This window comes from Salvelinus namaycush, chromosome 8 (assembly GCF_016432855.1).
Source record: "Salvelinus namaycush isolate Seneca chromosome 8, SaNama_1.0, whole genome shotgun sequence".
In the NCBI taxonomy this organism is placed as follows: domain Eukaryota; kingdom Metazoa; phylum Chordata; class Actinopteri; order Salmoniformes; family Salmonidae; genus Salvelinus; species Salvelinus namaycush.
In genome coordinates this window covers 51,466,090-51,483,947 of record NC_052314.1, presented here as the reverse complement: position 1 = coordinate 51,483,947, position 17,858 = coordinate 51,466,090, and the positions used below count along the sequence as shown (strand labels likewise).

The 17,858-nt window shown below is 42.6% G+C and overlaps 2 protein-coding genes across 2 annotated transcripts in view; one reads left to right on the top strand and one right to left on the bottom strand.

The window, feature by feature from the left end:
• Nucleotides 1–17,858, top strand: part of LOC120052789 (NLR family CARD domain-containing protein 3-like) — a 99,605-nt gene that overhangs the window by 30,097 nt on the left and 51,650 nt on the right. The window lies entirely within an intron of this gene.
• On the bottom strand, nucleotides 14,607–16,902 carry LOC120052794. Its single transcript, XM_038999921.1, has 2 exons — nucleotides 16,517–16,902; nucleotides 14,607–15,812 (listed from the first exon to the last, which is right to left on the bottom strand). The coding sequence occupies exon 2, from the start codon at nucleotides 15,804–15,806 to the stop codon at nucleotides 15,150–15,152; it is 657 nt and encodes a 218-aa protein (XP_038855849.1). The 5' UTR covers nucleotides 15,807–15,812; nucleotides 16,517–16,902; the 3' UTR covers nucleotides 14,607–15,149.

Genomic DNA, 17,858 nt, shown 5'->3' with positions numbered 1-17,858 from the left:
TCTTGTAGTTATTGTTCCATCCACCCATTTCCAGATCCCTTCACTCTCTGAGTCAAGCAGACCAATCCAGAAATGTACATGTTTTCCCAATTTGTTTAGAAACACCTGGAAAGAACATCTTTGGTATGTTTATTATCTCTGTCTGTCTGTATGTCTGTCTGTGTGTCTCTCTCTCTCTCTCTGTTTCTCTCTCTCTCAGTAGTTATTTCACCCTTTGTTTCTGCTCCTCTGCTCTCTCACCTGTTCCTCTCTGCTGTTTATAATCACCAGGTCTGCTCCTCCCCTTATACAGTCGGCTCTGCTCTCAGTCCAAGTTTTACTTTCTGTTGAAAAGTAATAACAGCTAGATCCGAATCTCCTCCAACCATCAGGACAGCATCCTGCAGAAAGAAAGCACAGTGATCAATATAGTCAAACACACAGAAAATAATTTGTCAACATGTCATAATCAATTCAAATTCATAGTTATTATCATGGAATTGGTACTCACCCAGTTCTTCTGACATCTCTCTCTAGTCTGACATCTCTCTCATCCGTCTCTCTCTCTAGTTAAGGTGATATAATGAGTTTGTGACTGGTCTCTTTCTTTAGTCAAGCTTTTATAACTGATCAGTAACTGGTCTCTCTCCCTCTCCAACTGTTCTTTCTCTTTAGTCAGGTTTTCATAACTAGTCTGAAGCTCTTTCTTCTCTGTGGTGTGGTTGGCTGTTAGGAGATAATGAGTTCTTGACAGTTGATTGTAGTCATCGTCATCTGTGACGGAAGAGAGAGCTGTTATCCTTCTGTTGTTAACTTTCTTACACACACATAAATGCACACACCCTGAAGTCCAACATGTGAGAATGGAATACTCACATGGCACAGAGAGACCTATGACTGTGGTTAGTAGGAGAACACACAGCAGTCCCAGAGAAACTGTAGCCAGCTTGTAAGGCTGACAGTTTTGATTCTCATGATTCAGTCCTGCAGATGTAGAGAAACAAGTGGTTACATACACCTGACCTCGTCCTATCTATTCTATTCTACCTCACAAACCAAGGCTACTCTAATACCAAGATGAAGTGATGCTGTGGTCAATAATAATTCTGTCCTCCTCTACTCGGGCCCACTTCCATATGGCTGAAAACAGATTCCAAACAGAGGTGTCATGCCCATAGGGTGCATTTTACATTTTCATCATTTAGCAGATGTTCTCATATTTGTTCCTGCTGGTCCCCCGTGGGTGTGTGTGTTTGCGTGTGTGTAGGGTTTATCTATGCAGCAGTGTGTATCTGCTGGTCGGTGTTATTAGCAACCTACATCTCTCTCTCTCTCTCTCTCTCTCTCTCTCTCTCTCTCTCTCTCTCTCTCTCTCTCTCTCTCTCTCTCTCTCTCTCTCTCTCTCTCTCTCTCTCTCTCTCTCTCTCTCTCTCTCTCTCTCTCTCTCTCTCTCTCTCTCTCTCTCTCTCTCTCTCTCTCTCTCTCTCTCTCTCTCTCTCTCTCTCTCTCTCTCTCTCTCTCTCAACCTTGGCATTGCAAGGGCCATGCTCTACCAACTGAGCCACGCGTGCCCCCTCAGATTTGTCATGTAAAATATTTGGGAGGGAGCCAACTAAAAATTGATAGGTGGCTAGTAGTATTACAGAGAAACAACCCCCAAAAATTAACAATTTAAACTATATATATCAAGACAGCCCGTTTAGAGAAATAAACAAGATTCTCTGGTCTGATGAAACCAAGATTGAACTCTATGGCCTGAATGCCAAGCACCACGTTTGGAGGAAAGCTGGCACCATCCCTATGGTGAAGCAGGGAGGTGGCAGCATCATGCTGTGGGGATGTTTTTCAGCGGCAGGTACATGCGAGACTAGTCAGAATCAAGGCAACGATGAACGAGCAAAGTACAGAGAGATCCTTAATGAAAACCTGCTCCAGAGTGCTCAGGACATCAGCCAGAGCCCAGATTTGAACCCGATTGAACATCTCTGGAGAAAATAGTAAAAATCAAGAAAAACCCTTGAATATATATATACCCTTCAATATATATATATATATTGATATTATATATTGATTTTGATTTCTGTATGTTATTTTTTTTTTATTGTAAAACTACATACAATCATGGTTTATTTTTGCTTTCTTGAGTAAGGCAGCTCCAAAATGCAGGTGTTTCCGCCTAGCTTAGTGCTTTCTGTGGTAGTGGGGCAGCCAGTAGAAAATACGGAGTGTGGGGGTTGGTAATGTTCTCTAGTTGCGCCATGATTGGCTCAGTGTTCTGTCACTCATGGGGACACTACATCACTGCAAAATCTATGGGTAGAGCAAAAAAAATCAAGCCCTTTGTGTGCTGCCATAGATTTACATTAGAAGTACCCATGATGAAAATGACAGGCCTCTCTCATCTTTTTAAGTGGGAGAACTTGCACAATTGGTGGCTGACTAAATACTTTTTTGCCCCACTGTATGTATAGGGTAACTAAGAAAGTAATACTAAGTATATGTTGTGTAGTAAGGTGTTAGTAACCCATGTGCCACACCTTAACAATATGGTCCCTTTCCCCCTCCTAATTTAGCGTCGCCCTCCAGTCCGGAGCCTCCAGCGACGCCCTCCTGTCCGGAGCAGACAGAGTCTCCCTCCTGTCCGGAGCAGCCAGAGTCTCCCTCCTGTCCGGAGCAGCCAGAGTCTCCCTCCTGTCCGGAGCAGCCAGAGTCTCCCTCCTGTCCGGAGCAGCCAGAGTCTCCCTCTTGTCCGGGGCCCGCTGCGAGGGTCTTCAGTCCGGGGCCCGCTGCGAGGGTGTCTAGTCCGGGGTCGGCGGCAATGGTCTCCGCTCCAGAGGCGCCACCTAAGTGGGCCAAGACTAAGTTGGAGCGGGGTCCACGTCCCGCACCAGAGCCGACACCGCGGATAGATGCCCACCTAGACCCTCCCCTATAGGTTTAGGTTTTGCGGCCGGAGTCCGCACCTTTGGGGGGGGGTGGGGGGGGTACTGTCACGCCCTGACCTTAGAGATCCTTTTTATGTCTCTATTTTGGTTTGGTCAGGGCGTGAGTTGGGGTGGGCATTCTAGGTTTTGTTCTATGTTGTCCTTTTCTATGTGTTTGGCCTGGTATGGTTCCCAATCAGAGGCAGCTGTCAATCGTTGTCTCTGATTGAGAACCATACTTAGGTAGCCTGTTCCCACCTGCGTTTGTGGGTAGTTGTTTTCTGTTTTGTGTCTTCACCTTACAGAACTGTTTCGTTCACTCTCTTTGTTTTTTTGTTTGTTATTGCAGTGTTCAGTTTATTTATTAAAATTAACATGGACACTTACCACGCTGCGTTTTGGTCCGATCCTTCCTATTCCTCCTCCGAAGACAACGATCGTAACATTTTGTACATATAATTAAGCATTAAGCATTATGATTATGGCTCTAGATTGCTGTTTCAGAAAAATGCAAAAATCTCCAACTTCCACACAGGGAGTCAGATCATTTGATTCTCACATTGTTGTTTGTTTGGCTTGAAATGTGTAAATCAATGAAATGTGTCCCTCTAAAGGTTATTCATATTTTCACTGTAGTCTCTTCCCAAGATAGTTTTACCATTTCTACACCACATTCAGCAGCATCCAGATTCCATCCACCATTCCCTCAGATCTGTCGCCTACGTGTGAATCTGCCATGTCTTTGGACTCTGTAGAGCAGCTCTTATTGTAGGTCTGGTTTACACATTCTTATTTATGATCAAAAGAGTGTGTGTGTGTGTGTGTGTGTGTGTTAGAAAAGTTTCTGTTTCCTATTTGTATAAAGAACAGAAATATATCACAAGGTGAAATAAAGACAAATTATACAGCTTGTCTTCTTTGTATTTCATTCTAAATCGGCGTATTAGAAATCTGATATGTTATCGATTACAAAAATATTTAAAAACATAACATTAGCAGACACTCTTATCCAAACTGACTTACAGTCATTGCCTTCAACTAAGGTAGGCAAAGACAACCACATATCCCAGTCATTGCAAGTAAAACCAAGTAAAAATTCAAGTAAAACAGTGCACCAGAGTCTTTGTAGTCATCATAGTGGTTCTCCTGGTCATCACTTTGATCGTTTTGGTCATCTTACGGAGGTTAGAGAGTCATTGTAGCTGTTGTGCTGTTATTTGTCCATCAGGGTTGGGGTCAATTCCATTTCAATTTAGTCAATTCTCAAAGCTTTTCCGTCAGTACATTTTTTTATTTCAGTTTACTACCTGAATTGACTGAGTTGACATGGAATTGACCCCAACCCTGATGGACCAACCGCAGCACAACAGCTACAATGACTGCTATCTCTACAACTTCCCTAAGATGACCAAAACAAAGTGATGACCAGGAGAACCACTATGATGACTACAAAGACTCTGGTGCACCGTTCTCTCAGCGATAGTCCCAACAAGGACGTGGTCTGGTCCTGTTCCCGATCGCAAGTGGGCCGGACCAAATCAAATCAAATCAAATCAAGTTTATTTTATATAGCCCTTCATACATCAGCTAATATCTCGAAGTGCTGTACAGAAACCCAGCCTAAAACCCCAAACAGCAAGCAATGCAGGTGTAGAAGCACGGCGGCTAGGAAAAACTCCCTAGAAAGGCCAAAACCTAGGAAGAAACCTAGAGAGGAACCAGGCTATGAGGGGTGGCCAGTCCTCTTCTGGCTGTGCCGGGTGGAGATTATAACAGAACTATGCCAAGATGTTCAAAATGTTCATAAATGACAAGCATGGTCAAATAATAATCAGGAATAAATGTCAGTTGGCTTTTCATAGCCGATCATTAAGAGTTGAAAACAGCAGGTCTGGGACAGGTAGGGGTTCCGTAACCGCAGGCAGAACAGTTGAAACTGGAATAGCAGCAAGGCCAGGCGGACTGGGGACAGCAAGGAGTCATCATGCCCGGTAGTCCTGACGTATGGTCCTAGGGCTCAGGTCCTCCGAGAGAGAGAAAGAAAGAGAGAAGGAGAGAATTAGAGAGAGCCAAGATTTTCAAAATGTTCATAAATGACAAGCATGGTCAAATAATAATCAGGAATAAAAGTCAGTTGGCTTTTCATAGCCGATCATTAAGAGTTGAAAGCAGCAGGTCTGGGACAGGTAGGGGTTCCATAACCGCAGGCAGAGCAGTTGAAACTGGAACAGCAGCAAGGCCAGGTGGACTGGGGACAGCAAGGAGTCATCATGCCCGGTTTGCCGTGACGTATGGTCCTAGGGCTCAGGTTCTCAGAGAGAGAGAGAAAGAAAGAGAGAACGAGAGAATTAGAGAGAGCATACTTAAATTCACACAGGACACTGGATAAGACAGGAGAAGTACTCCAGGTATAACCAACTGACCCTAGCCCCCCGACACATAAACTACTGCAGCATAAATACTGGAGGCTGAGACAGGAGGGGTCAGGAGACACTGTGGCCCCATCCGATGATACCCCCGGACAGGGCCAAACAGGAAGGATATAACCCCACCCACTTTGCCAAAGCACAGCCCCCGCACCACTAGAGGGATATCTTCAACCACCAACTTACAATCCTGAGACAAGGCCGAGTATAGCCCACAAAGATCTCCACCACAGCACAAACCAAGGGGGGCCCCAACCCAGACAGGAAGATCACGTCAGTAACTCAACCCACTCAAGTGACGCACCCCTCCTAGGGACGGCATGAAAGAGCACCAGTAAGCCAGTGACTCAGCCCCTGTAATAGGGTTAGAGGCAGAGAATCCCAGTGGAGAGAGGGGAACCGGCCAGGCAGAGACAGCAAGGGCGGTTCGTTGCTCCAGAGCCTTTCCGTTCACCTTCACACTCCTGGGCCAGACTACACTCAATCATATGACCTACTGAAGAGATAAGTCTTCAGTAAAGACTTAAAGTTTGAGACCGAGTCTGCGTCTCTCACATGGGTAGGCAGACCGTTCCATAAAAATGGAGATCTATAGGAGAAAGCCCTGCCTCCCGCTGTTTGCTTAGAAATTCTAGGGACAATTAGGAGGCCTGCGTCTTGTGACCGTAGCGTACGTATAGGTATGTACGGCAGGCCCAACTCGGAAAGATAGGTAGGAGCAAGCCCATGTAACGCTTTATAGGTTAACAGTAAAACCTTGAAATCAGCCCTTGCCTTAACAGGAAGCCAGTGTAGGGAAGCTAGCACTGGAGTAATATGATCAAATTTCTTGGTTCTAGTCAGGATTCTAGCAGCCGTATTTAGCACTAACTGAAGTTTATTTAGTGCTTTATCCGGGTAGCCGGAAAGTAGAGCATTGCAGTAGTCTAACCTAGAAGTAACAAATGCGTGGATTAATTTTTCTGCATCATTTTTGGACAGAAAATTTCTGATTTTTGCAATGTTACGTAGATGGAAAAAAGCTGTCCATGAAACAGTCTTGATATGTTCGTCAAAAGAGAGATCAGGGTCAAGAGTAACGCCGAGGTCCTTCACAGTTTTATTTGAGACGACTTTACAACCATCAAGATTAATTGTCAGATTTAACAGAAGATCTCTTTGTTTCTTGGGACCTAGAACAAGCATCTCTGTTTTGTCCGAGTTTAAAAGTAGAAAGTTTTCAGCCATCCACTTCCTTATGTCTGAAACACAGGCTTCTAGCGAGGGCAATTTTGGGGCTTCACCATGTTTCATTGAAATGTACAGCTGTGTGTCATCTGCATAGCAGTGAAAGTTAACATTATGTTTTCGAATAACATCCCCAAGAGGTAAAATATATAGTGAAAACAATAGTGGTCCTAAAACGGAACCTTGAGGAACACCGAAATGTACAGTTGATTTGTCAGAGGACAAACCATTCACAGAGACAAACTGATATCTTTCCGACAGGTAAGATCTAAACCAGGCCAGAACTTGTCCGTGTAGACCAATTTGGGTTTCCAGTCTCTCCAAAAGAATGTGGTGATCGATGGTGTCAAAGGCAGCACTAAGGTCTAGTAGCACGAGGACAGATGCAGAGCCTCGGTCTGACGCCATTAAAAGGTCATTTACCACCTTCACAAGTGCAGTCTCAGTGCTATGATGGGGTCTAAAACCAGACTGAAGCATTTCGTATACATTGTTGTTGTATACAACAGCTTTTTCTAACATTTTTGAGAGGAATGGAAGATTCGATATAGGCCGATAGTTTTTTATATTTTCCGGGTCAAGGTTTGGCTTTTTCAAGAGAGGCTTTATTACTGCCACTTTTAGTGAGTTTGGTACACATCCGGTGGATAGAGAGCTGTTTATTGTGTTCAACATAGGAGGGCCAAGCACAGGAAGCAGCTCTTTCAGTAGTTTAGTAGGAATAGGATCCAGTATGCAGCTTGAAGGTTTAGAGGCCATGATTATTTTCATCATTGTGTCAAGAGATATAGTACTAAAACACTTAAGTGTCTCTCCCAATCCCAGGCCCTGGCAGAGCTGTGCAGATCCAGGACAGCTAAGCCCTGGAGGAATACGCAGATTCAAAGAGGAGTCCGTAATTTGCTTTCTAATGGTCATGATCTTTTCCTCAAAGAAGTTCATGAATTTATTACTGCTGAAGTGAAAGCCATCCTCTCTTGGGGAATGCTGCTTTTTAGTTAGCTTTGCAACAGTATCAAAAATACATTTTGGATTGTTCTTATTTTCCTCAATTAAGTTGGAAAAGTAGGATGATCGAGCAGCAGTGAGGGCTCTTCGGTACTGCACGGTACTGTCTTTCCAAGCTAGTCGGAAGACTTCCAGTTTGGTGTGGCGCCATTTCCGTTCCAATTTTCTGGAAGCTTGCTTCAAAGCTCGGGTATTTTCTGTATACCAGGGAGCTAGTTTCTTATGACAAATGTTTTTCGTTTTTAGGGGTGCAACTGCATCTAGGGTATTGCACAAGGTTAAATTGAGTTCCTCAGTTAGGTGGTTAACTGATTTTTGTCCTCTGACGTCCTTGGGTAGGCAGAAGGAGTCTGGAAGGGCATCAAGGAATTTTTGTGTTGTCTGAGAATTTATAGCACGACCTTTGATGCTCCTTGGTTGGGGTCTGAGCAGATTATTTGTTGCGATTGCAAACGTAATAAAATAGTGGTCCGATAGTCCAGGATTATGTGGAAAAACATTAAGGTCTACAACATTTATTCCATGGGACAAAACTAGGTCCAGAGTATGACTGTGGCAGTGAGTAGGTCCAGAGACATGTTGGACAAAACCCACTGAGTCAATGATGGCTCCGAAAGACTTTTGGAGTGGGTCTGTGGACTTCTCCATATGAATATTAAAATCACCAAAAATTAGAATATGATCTGCTATGACTACAAGGTCCGATAGGAATTCAGGGAACTCAGAGAGGAACGCTGTATATGGCCCAGGAGGCCTGTAAACAGTAGCTATAAAAAGTGATTGAGTAGGCTGCATAGATTTCATGACTAGAAGCTCAAAAGACGAAAACGTCATTTTTTTTTTTGTAAATTGAAATTTGCTATCGTAAATGTTAGCAACACCTCCGCCTTTGCGGGATGCACGGGGGATATGGTCACTAGTGTAACCAGGAGGTGAGGCCTCATTTAACACAGTAAATTCATCAGGCTTAAGCCATGTTTCAGTCAGGCCAATCACATCAAGATTATGATCAGTGATTAGTTCATTGACTATGACTGCCTTTGAAGTGAGGGATCTAACAGTAAGTAACCCTATTTTGAGATGTGAGGTATCACGATCTCTTTCAATAATGGCAGGAATGGAGGAGGTCTTTATCCTAATGAGATTGCTAAGGCGAACACCGCCATGTTTAGTTTTGCCCAACCTAGGTCGAGGCACAGACACAGTCTCAATGGCGATGGCTGAGCTGACTACACTGACTGTGCTATTGGCAGACTCCACTAAGCTGGCAGGTTGGCTAACAGCCTGCTGCCTGGCCTGCACCCTATTTCATTGTGGAGCTAGAGGAGTTAGAGCCCTATCTATGTTAGTAGATAAGATGAGAGCACCCCTCCAGCTAGGATGGAGTCCGTCACTCCTCAGCAGGTCAGGCTTGGTCCTGTTTGTGGGTGAGTCCCAGAAAGAGGGCCAATTATCTACAAATTCTATCTTGTGGGAGGGGCAGAAAACAGTTTTCAACCAGCGATTGAGTTGTGAGACTCTGCTGTAGAGCTCATCACTCCCCCTAACTGGGGGGGGGCAGAGACAATTACTCGATGACGACACATCTTTCTATCTGATTTACACGCTGAAGCTATGTTGCACTTGGTGACCTCTGACTGTTTCATCCTAACATCGTTGGTGCCGACGTGGATAACAATATCTCTATACTCTCTACACTCGCCAGATTTAGCTTTAGCCAGCACCATCTTCAGATTAGCCTTAACGTCGGTAGCCCTGCCCCCTGGTAAACAGTGTATGATCGCTGGGTGATTCGTTTTAAGTCTAATACTGCAGGTAATGGAGTCGCCAATGACTAGGGTTTTCAATTTGTCAGAGCTAATGGTTGGAGCCTTCGGCGTCTCAGACCCCGTAACGGGAGGAGTAGAGACAAGAGAAGACTCAGCCTCAGACTCCGACTCGCTACTTAATGGGGAAAACCGGTCGAAAGTTTCTGTCGGCTGAATGAGCGACACCAGTTGAGCATTCTAACAGCATTTCCCTCCAGAAGCCATGAGAAAGTTGTCCGGCTGCGGGGACTGTGCGGGGGGATTTATACTAACGTTACTATCTGTACTTACTGGTGGCACAGACGCTGTTTCATCCTTTCCTACACTGAAATAACCCTTGCCTAACGATTGCGTCTGAAGCTGGGCTTGCAGCACAGCTATCCTCGCCATAAGGCGATCGTTCTCCTGCATATTATGAGTACAGCGACTGCAATTAGAAGACATCATGTTAATGTTACTACTTAGCTTCGGCTGTTGAAGGTGCTGACGAACCATGTCCAGATAAAGCGTCCGGAGTGAAAAAGTTGAATGAGGGAAAAAAGTTGCGATGGAAAAACTAAAAATATAAACGGTAATTAAAAAGAAAAAAAAACGTAAAGTTGTCAGCTAGCAAAGTAAAGTTGGCAACAAAACGCACAGCAACAAAATGCACAGCAACACGTCACGTCACAATTGAATCCATTTTAAATTCCAAACTGTCCAAAGTGGTTTGGTCCGGACCAGATTGTTCTGAGGGTTCGGAGTAATATTCCCATGAGATGACATCCGATATTTGCTATAATGAAACAACAGGAGAGATTACAGTTTTGCTACAATAAAACAACAAGAGAGATTACGTTGTTTGCTTTAAGAAAACAAGAGAGATTACATTGTTTGCTTTAATGAAACAACAAGGGAGATTACATTGTTTGCTTTAAGAAAACAACAAGAGAGATTACATTGTTTGCTATAATGAAACAACAAGAGAGAGTACATTGTTTGCTATAATGAAACAACAAGAGAGATTACATTGTTTGCTATAATGAAACAACAAGAGAGATTACATTTTTTGATTTAAGAAAACAACAAGAGAGATTACATTGTTTGCAATAATGAAACAAGAGAGATTACATTGTTTGCTATAATGAAACAACAAGAGAGATTACATTTTTTGATTTAAGAAAACAACAAGAGAGATTACATTGTTTGCTATAATGAAACAACAAGAGAGATTACATTGTTTGCTTTAAGAAAACAACAAGAGAGATTACATTGTTTGCTTTAAGAAAACAACAAGAGAGATTACATTGTTTGCTTTAAGAAAACAACAAGAGAGATTACATTGTTTACTTTAAGAAAACAACAAGAGAGATTACATTGTTTGCTTTAATGAAACAACAAGAGAGATTACATTGTTTGCTTTAAGAAAACAACAAGAGAGATTACATTGTTTGCTTTAATGAAACAACAAGAGAGATTACATTGTTTGCTTTAAGAAAACAACAAGAGAGATTACATTGTTTACTTTAAGAAAACAACAAGAGAGATTACATTTTTTGCTTTAAGAAAACAACAAGAGAGATTACATTGTTTACTTTAAGAAAACAACAAGAGAGATTACATTGTTTGCTTTAAGAAAACAACAAGAGATTTACAAGAGATCATTTACCACCTTCACAAGTGCAGTCTCAGTGCTATGATGGGGTCTAAAACCAGACTGAAGCATTTCGTATACATTGTTGTTGTATACAACAGCTTTTTCTAACATTTTTGAGAGGAATGGAAGATTCGATATAGGCCGATAGTTTTTTATATTTTCCGGGTCAAGGTTTGGCTTTTTCAAGAGAGGCTTTATTACTGCCACTTTTAGTGAGTTTGGTACACATCCGGTGGATAGAGAGCTGTTTATTGTGTTCAACATAGGAGGGCCAAGCACAGGAAGCAGCTCTTTCAGTAGTTTAGTAGGAATAGGATCCAGTATGCAGCTTGAAGGTTTAGAGGCCATGATTATTTTCATCATTGTGTCAAGAGATATAGTACTAAAACACTTAAGTGTCTCTCCCAATCCCAGGCCCTGGCAGAGCTGTGCAGATCCAGGACAGCTAAGCCCTGGAGGAATACGCAGATTCAAAGAGGAGTCCGTAATTTGCTTTCTAATGGTCATGATCTTTTCCTCAAAGAAGTTCATGAATTTATTACTGCTGAAGTGAAAGCCATCCTCTCTTGGGGAATGCTGCTTTTTAGTTAGCTTTGCAACAGTATCAAAAATACATTTTGGATTGTTCTTATTTTCCTCAATTAAGTTGGAAAAGTAGGATGATCGAGCAGCAGTGAGGGCTCTTCGGTACTGCACGGTACTGTCTTTCCAAGCTAGTCGGAAGACTTCCAGTTTGGTGTGGCGCCATTTCCGTTCCAATTTTCTGGAAGCTTGCTTCAAAGCTCGGGTATTTTCTGTATACCAGGGAGCTAGTTTCTTATGACAAATGTTTTTCGTTTTTAGGGGTGCAACTGCATCTAGGGTATTGCACAAGGTTAAATTGAGTTCCTCAGTTAGGTGGTTAACTGATTTTTGTCCTCTGACGTCCTTGGGTAGGCAGAAGGAGTCTGGAAGGGCATCAAGGAATTTTTGTGTTGTCTGAGAATTTATAGCACGACCTTTGATGCTCCTTGGTTGGGGTCTGAGCAGATTATTTGTTGCGATTGCAAACGTAATAAAATAGTGGTCCGATAGTCCAGGATTATGTGGAAAAACATTAAGGTCTACAACATTTATTCCATGGGACAAAACTAGGTCCAGAGTATGACTGTGGCAGTGAGTAGGTCCAGAGACATGTTGGACAAAACCCACTGAGTCAATGATGGCTCCGAAAGACTTTTGGAGTGGGTCTGTGGACTTCTCCATATGAATATTAAAATCACCAAAAATTAGAATATGATCTGCTATGACTACAAGGTCCGATAGGAATTCAGGGAACTCAGAGAGGAACGCTGTATATGGCCCAGGAGGCCTGTAAACAGTAGCTATAAAAAGTGATTGAGTAGGCTGCATAGATTTCATGACTAGAAGCTCAAAAGACGAAAACGTCATTTTTTTTTTTGTAAATTGAAATTTGCTATCGTAAATGTTAGCAACACCTCCGCCTTTGCGGGATGCACGGGGGATATGGTCACTAGTGTAACCAGGAGGTGAGGCCTCATTTAACACAGTAAATTCATCAGGCTTAAGCCATGTTTCAGTCAGGCCAATCACATCAAGATTATGATCAGTGATTAGTTCATTGACTATGACTGCCTTTGAAGTGAGGGATCTAACAGTAAGTAACCCTATTTTGAGATGTGAGGTATCACGATCTCTTTCAATAATGGCAGGAATGGAGGAGGTCTTTATCCTAATGAGATTGCTAAGGCGAACACCGCCATGTTTAGTTTTGCCCAACCTAGGTCGAGGCACAGACACAGTCTCAATGGGGATGGCTGAGCTGACTACACTGACTGTGCTATTGGCAGACTCCACTAAGCTGGCAGGTTGGCTAACAGCCTGCTGCCTGGCCTGCACCCTATTTCATTGTGGAGCTAGAGGAGTTAGAGCCCTATCTATGTTAGTAGATAAGATGAGAGCACCCCTCCAGCTAGGATGGAGTCCGTCACTCCTCAGCAGGTCAGGCTTGGTCCTGTTTGTGGGTGAGTCCCAGAAAGAGGGCCAATTATCTACAAATTCTATCTTGTGGGAGGGGCAGAAAACAGTTTTCAACCAGCGATTGAGTTGTGAGACTCTGCTGTAGAGCTCATCACTCCCCCTAACTGGGGGGGGGCAGAGACAATTACTCAATGACGACCCATCTTTCTATCTGATTTACACGCTGAAGCTATGTTGCACTTGGTGACCTCTGACTGTTTCATCCTAACATCGTTGGTGCCGACGTGGATAACAATATCTCTATACTCTCTACACTCGCCAGATTTAGCTTTAGCCAGCACCATCTTCAGATTAGCCTTAACGTCGGTAGCCCTGCCCCCTGGTAAACAGTGTATGATCGCTGGGTGATTCGTTTTAAGTCTAATACTGCAGGTAATGGAGTCGCCAATGACTAGGGTTTTCAATTTGTCAGAGCTAATGGTTGGAGCCTTCGGCGTCTCAGACCCCGTAACGGGAGGAGTAGAGACAAGAGAAGACTCAGCCTCAGACTCCGACTCGCTACTTAATGGGGAAAACCGGTCGAAAGTTTCTGTCGGCTGAATGAGCGACACCAGTTGAGCATTCTAACAGCATTTCCCTCCAGAAGCCATGAGAAAGTTGTCCGGCTGCGGGGACTGTGCGGGGGGATTTATACTAACGTTACTATCTGTACTTACTGGTGGCACAGACGCTGTTTCATCCTTTCCTACACTGAAATAACCCTTGCCTAACGATTGCGTCTGAAGCTGGGCTTGCAGCACAGCTATCCTCGCCATAAGGCGATCGTTCTCCTGCATATTATGAGTACAGCGACTGCAATTAGAAGACATCATGTTAATGTTACTACTTAGCTTCGGCTGTTGAAGGTGCTGACGAACCATGTCCAGATAAAGCGTCCGGAGTGAAAAAGTTGAATGAGGGAAAAAAGTTGCGATGGAAAAACTAAAAATATAAACGGTAATTAAAAAGAAAAAAAAAACGTAAAGTTGTCAGCTAGCAAAGTAAAGTTGGCAACAAAACGCACAGCAACAAAATGCACAGCAACACGTCACGTCACAATTGAATCCATTTTAAATTCCAAACTGTCCAAAGTGGTTTGGTCCGGACCAGATTGTTCTGAGGGTTCGGAGTAATATTCCCATGAGATGACATCCGATATTTGCTATAATGAAACAACAGGAGAGATTACAGTTTTGCTACAATAAAACAACAAGAGAGATTACGTTGTTTGCTTTAAGAAAACAACAAGAGAGATTACATTGTTTGCTATAATGAAACAAGAGAGATTACATTGTTTGCTATAAGAAAACAACAAGAGAGATTACATTTTTTGATTTAAGAAAACAACAAGAGAGATTACATTGTTTGCTATAATGAAACAACAAGAGAGATTACATTGTTTGCTTTAAGAAAACAACAAGAGAGATTACATTGTTTGCTTTAAGAAAACAACAAGAGAGATTACATTGTTTGCTTTAAGAAAACAACAAGAGAGATTACATTGTTTGCTTTAAGAAAACAACAAGAGAGATTACATTGTTTGCTTTAAGAAAACAACAAGAGAGATTACATTGTTTGCTTAAGAAAACAACAAGAGAGATTACATTGTTTGCTATAATGAAACAACAAGAGAGATTACATTGTTTGCTTTAAGAAAACAACAAGAGAGATTACATTGTTTGCTTTAAGAAAACAACAAGAGAGATTACATTTTTTGCTTTAAGAAAACAACAAGAGAGATTACATTGTTTACTTTAAGAAAACAACAAGAGAGATTACATTGTTTGCTTTAATGAAACAACAAGAGAGATTACATTGTTTGCTTTAATGAAACAACAAGAGAGACATATTTCTTCTTCTTTTCTTCTTTGATTTTTACTCAAAATAATCACAGAAAGAAAGTTTCCATCCATGTAAATTCATGTTTTTAAACAGATAATATATCATATATTGCAAATAGGCCTGATAATATACTATTTGTAACATAACTATTTTACCATTTCTAAAATAATATACGTGTTGTATTTACTAGGCTATATGACTTACCCAATCAAAACACTATGGCAAATTACCTATGGACTTAACATATTAATGCACAATGGCTAACATCAGAATCCTTTCTCTACAACTTCCCTAAGATGCTCAAAATGATAAAAGTGATCACCAGGAAGACCACACAAAAGATAAAGACCATGAAAGCTCTGAGGAGGCGCTCTCTCAGCGACAGCCCCATGTAGCCCGTCTGGTCCAGGAATGTCGCTAGCTCCAGCTCAGGGTCCCGGATGATGCGGATCAAATCCGGATTTACAAGGTGGGTGCGTTCGGAGTCAAACTCCCCCCGGCCGCCATCCTCCTTGTGCTCGGTGACATAGGTGGCCGTCACGTCCCCCTGCTTCAGCCTGATGATGATGCGGTCCTTGTTGCATTGGCGGTAGCCCAGGGAAAGCCCGTAGTCCTGGCTCACGTAGTCCGGTAGGTCCTTGGCTTTGGAATAGGTCTCTGTGTTCAGGTTGCCCACCTCGAAGTAGCTTTCCCTGTGGTCTCGCGATAGAACTGGGAGAATCTCCTCGAAGTTGCCAAAGTAGTGGAAGCCGAACTCTTCCATCTCAGGGTGGCACTGTACCAGCATGTTGCCGTGGTGATTGAACGCCACACACTCGTTGGCGAACCAGAAAAGGAGTTTGAGGCCGTGTCGGGGAGGAGGACGGCCGAAGCCAGAGTCCTTCAGGTCTTGTATGGTGCTCAGCTGACTACCTTCTTCTCTGACAGACCGCACCATCTTGAACTGTAGGGATAGAGATATAGAAGGATGGTTGGCGAGACAGAGACAGAGAAAGAGAGAGAGAGAGAGAGCAAGAGAGAGAGAGAGAGAGCAAGAGAGAGAGTGAGAGAGACACAGAGACAAATGCTAGCGAGAGAGTTAGACAGAGACAGGAAGAATGGGGGAGTGATATTCTATCCTGCCTCTCCACTACTTTCTGAAGATGTGGTGACTAGTCTGCGACTATGACAGACTGATTATTCACATGACTGATTGTTGCCTAAGTAAGAGGGAGGGACTGCCATGCAAGAGTTCTTCAGGCCGAGGAAACCAAACTCAAACATTGTCATACGAACTCTGCTCGGGACTATGTGTGTTTTCGTGTCTGCATTAGCTTTACTGTAGATTACTGTGAGTGCACAGTAATGTTTTATGTAACTTTGAAGGCAAGATTAAAATGTAGATCAATGGACCTTGCACCTAGTCACACATACTGATAAATTGCATGCACTTAAAAGTTGTGGCAAGCCGTGCCGTCTCAGCCTCTCCCTGTGTACATACTCGCGATCACGCGAACCCCAAAGCTGCATAATTTGCAGTCAGTCATAGCTGCTAGAACCTGAGGTTGATCACCTAATGTGGAGTTAAAACACAAACTAATGTGTATATAATTCAATTATTATTAATTGGGGTGGTGTGTGTCTGTGCCAGCAAGTGTCTGTCCTTACCGGATCTCTGTCCTTTCTTTGTCCAGTCCCAGATAGTTTTAGCTGACACTTTAGGTCTATCCTGTTAAGTCAGACTCTGAGACAAACAGCTTCACAGAAATCACCTTACAATAAATGAATGATCTGAGCTTGTCCTGGGTCGGACGCTAGTGTAGACTACCCACAGAGACAAACTCTGTCTTGAAGCTAACCTCCTTCAGTGGGTGTATCTCAATAGTCCTCAGTGGCTTCCTCTCCTCTGCTTCAAATGCACTGATCTGAAACATGGGACAGGTAAAATAATTATTGTGGATGTATTTGCTTTCAGCAGTTCTGTTTTTAACCCACATGAATTCAGATGAACAAAAGGTGACTATTGAGATTCAACTACTGTTTGACCCAGCGTGCACTGACCCTCAACGCCCACACATGAATTGGCCAATATCACCCACACTCACTCTCTCCCAATCCTTGTGAGTTGGTTTCCCAAAATATAGTGTACATAAAATATGGATACATGAGAGAGAGATAGTGAAAGAGATAACAGTTGTATTTTCTCTTTGGTTTAAAATAATTTATAATATGTATCACATGAACAGAGAAATGATGTCTGCAATGTACATTAAAATGCTGTTAGCTATCCAAATATGTCTTTAAAACTTCTTAGGGATAGGTCCCTTTCTTCCTCCATTTCCGCCTGAATGATGTGCCCAAAGTAAATTGCCTGTAGCCCAGGCCCTGAAGCCAGGATATGCAAATAATTGGTACCGTTGGAAAGAAAATACTTTGAAGTTTGTAGAAATGTTAAAATAATGTAGGAAAATGTAACACAATAGATATGGTAGGAGAAAATCCAAAGACAAACCAACCAGATTTTGTTTTTGAGAGAGACCAGAATTAGAATTGCAAGAGAAAGGTCATGTTGTAAATTAGCTCCCTGGATGCAATTCCTATGGCTTCCACAGGGTGTCAGCAGTCTATGTTCAAGGTTTCATGCTTGTAATTACTTCAAAAATGAATAACAAATAACAGTTTTAGTGGAAGGACACAGTCTTGGAAATCGGTGTTTGCGCGTCATGAAGAAATTACGCACCTGCTAAAATAGATTTCCTATTGAACATACTTCTTTCCTAAAGAAATATTATAGTTTGATTACATTTTAGGGTATCTGAGGAGTAAATAGAAACGTATTTTGACTTCTTGAAACAAAGTTTAGGGGTAGATTTTCAGATTCCTTTCTCTGCAAGTTGAACGAGTGGATTACTGAAATCGATGGCGCTAAACTAAACTGACTTTTTGGGATATAAAGAAGGATTTTATCTAACAAAACGACACTACATGTTATAGTTGGGACCCTTTGGAT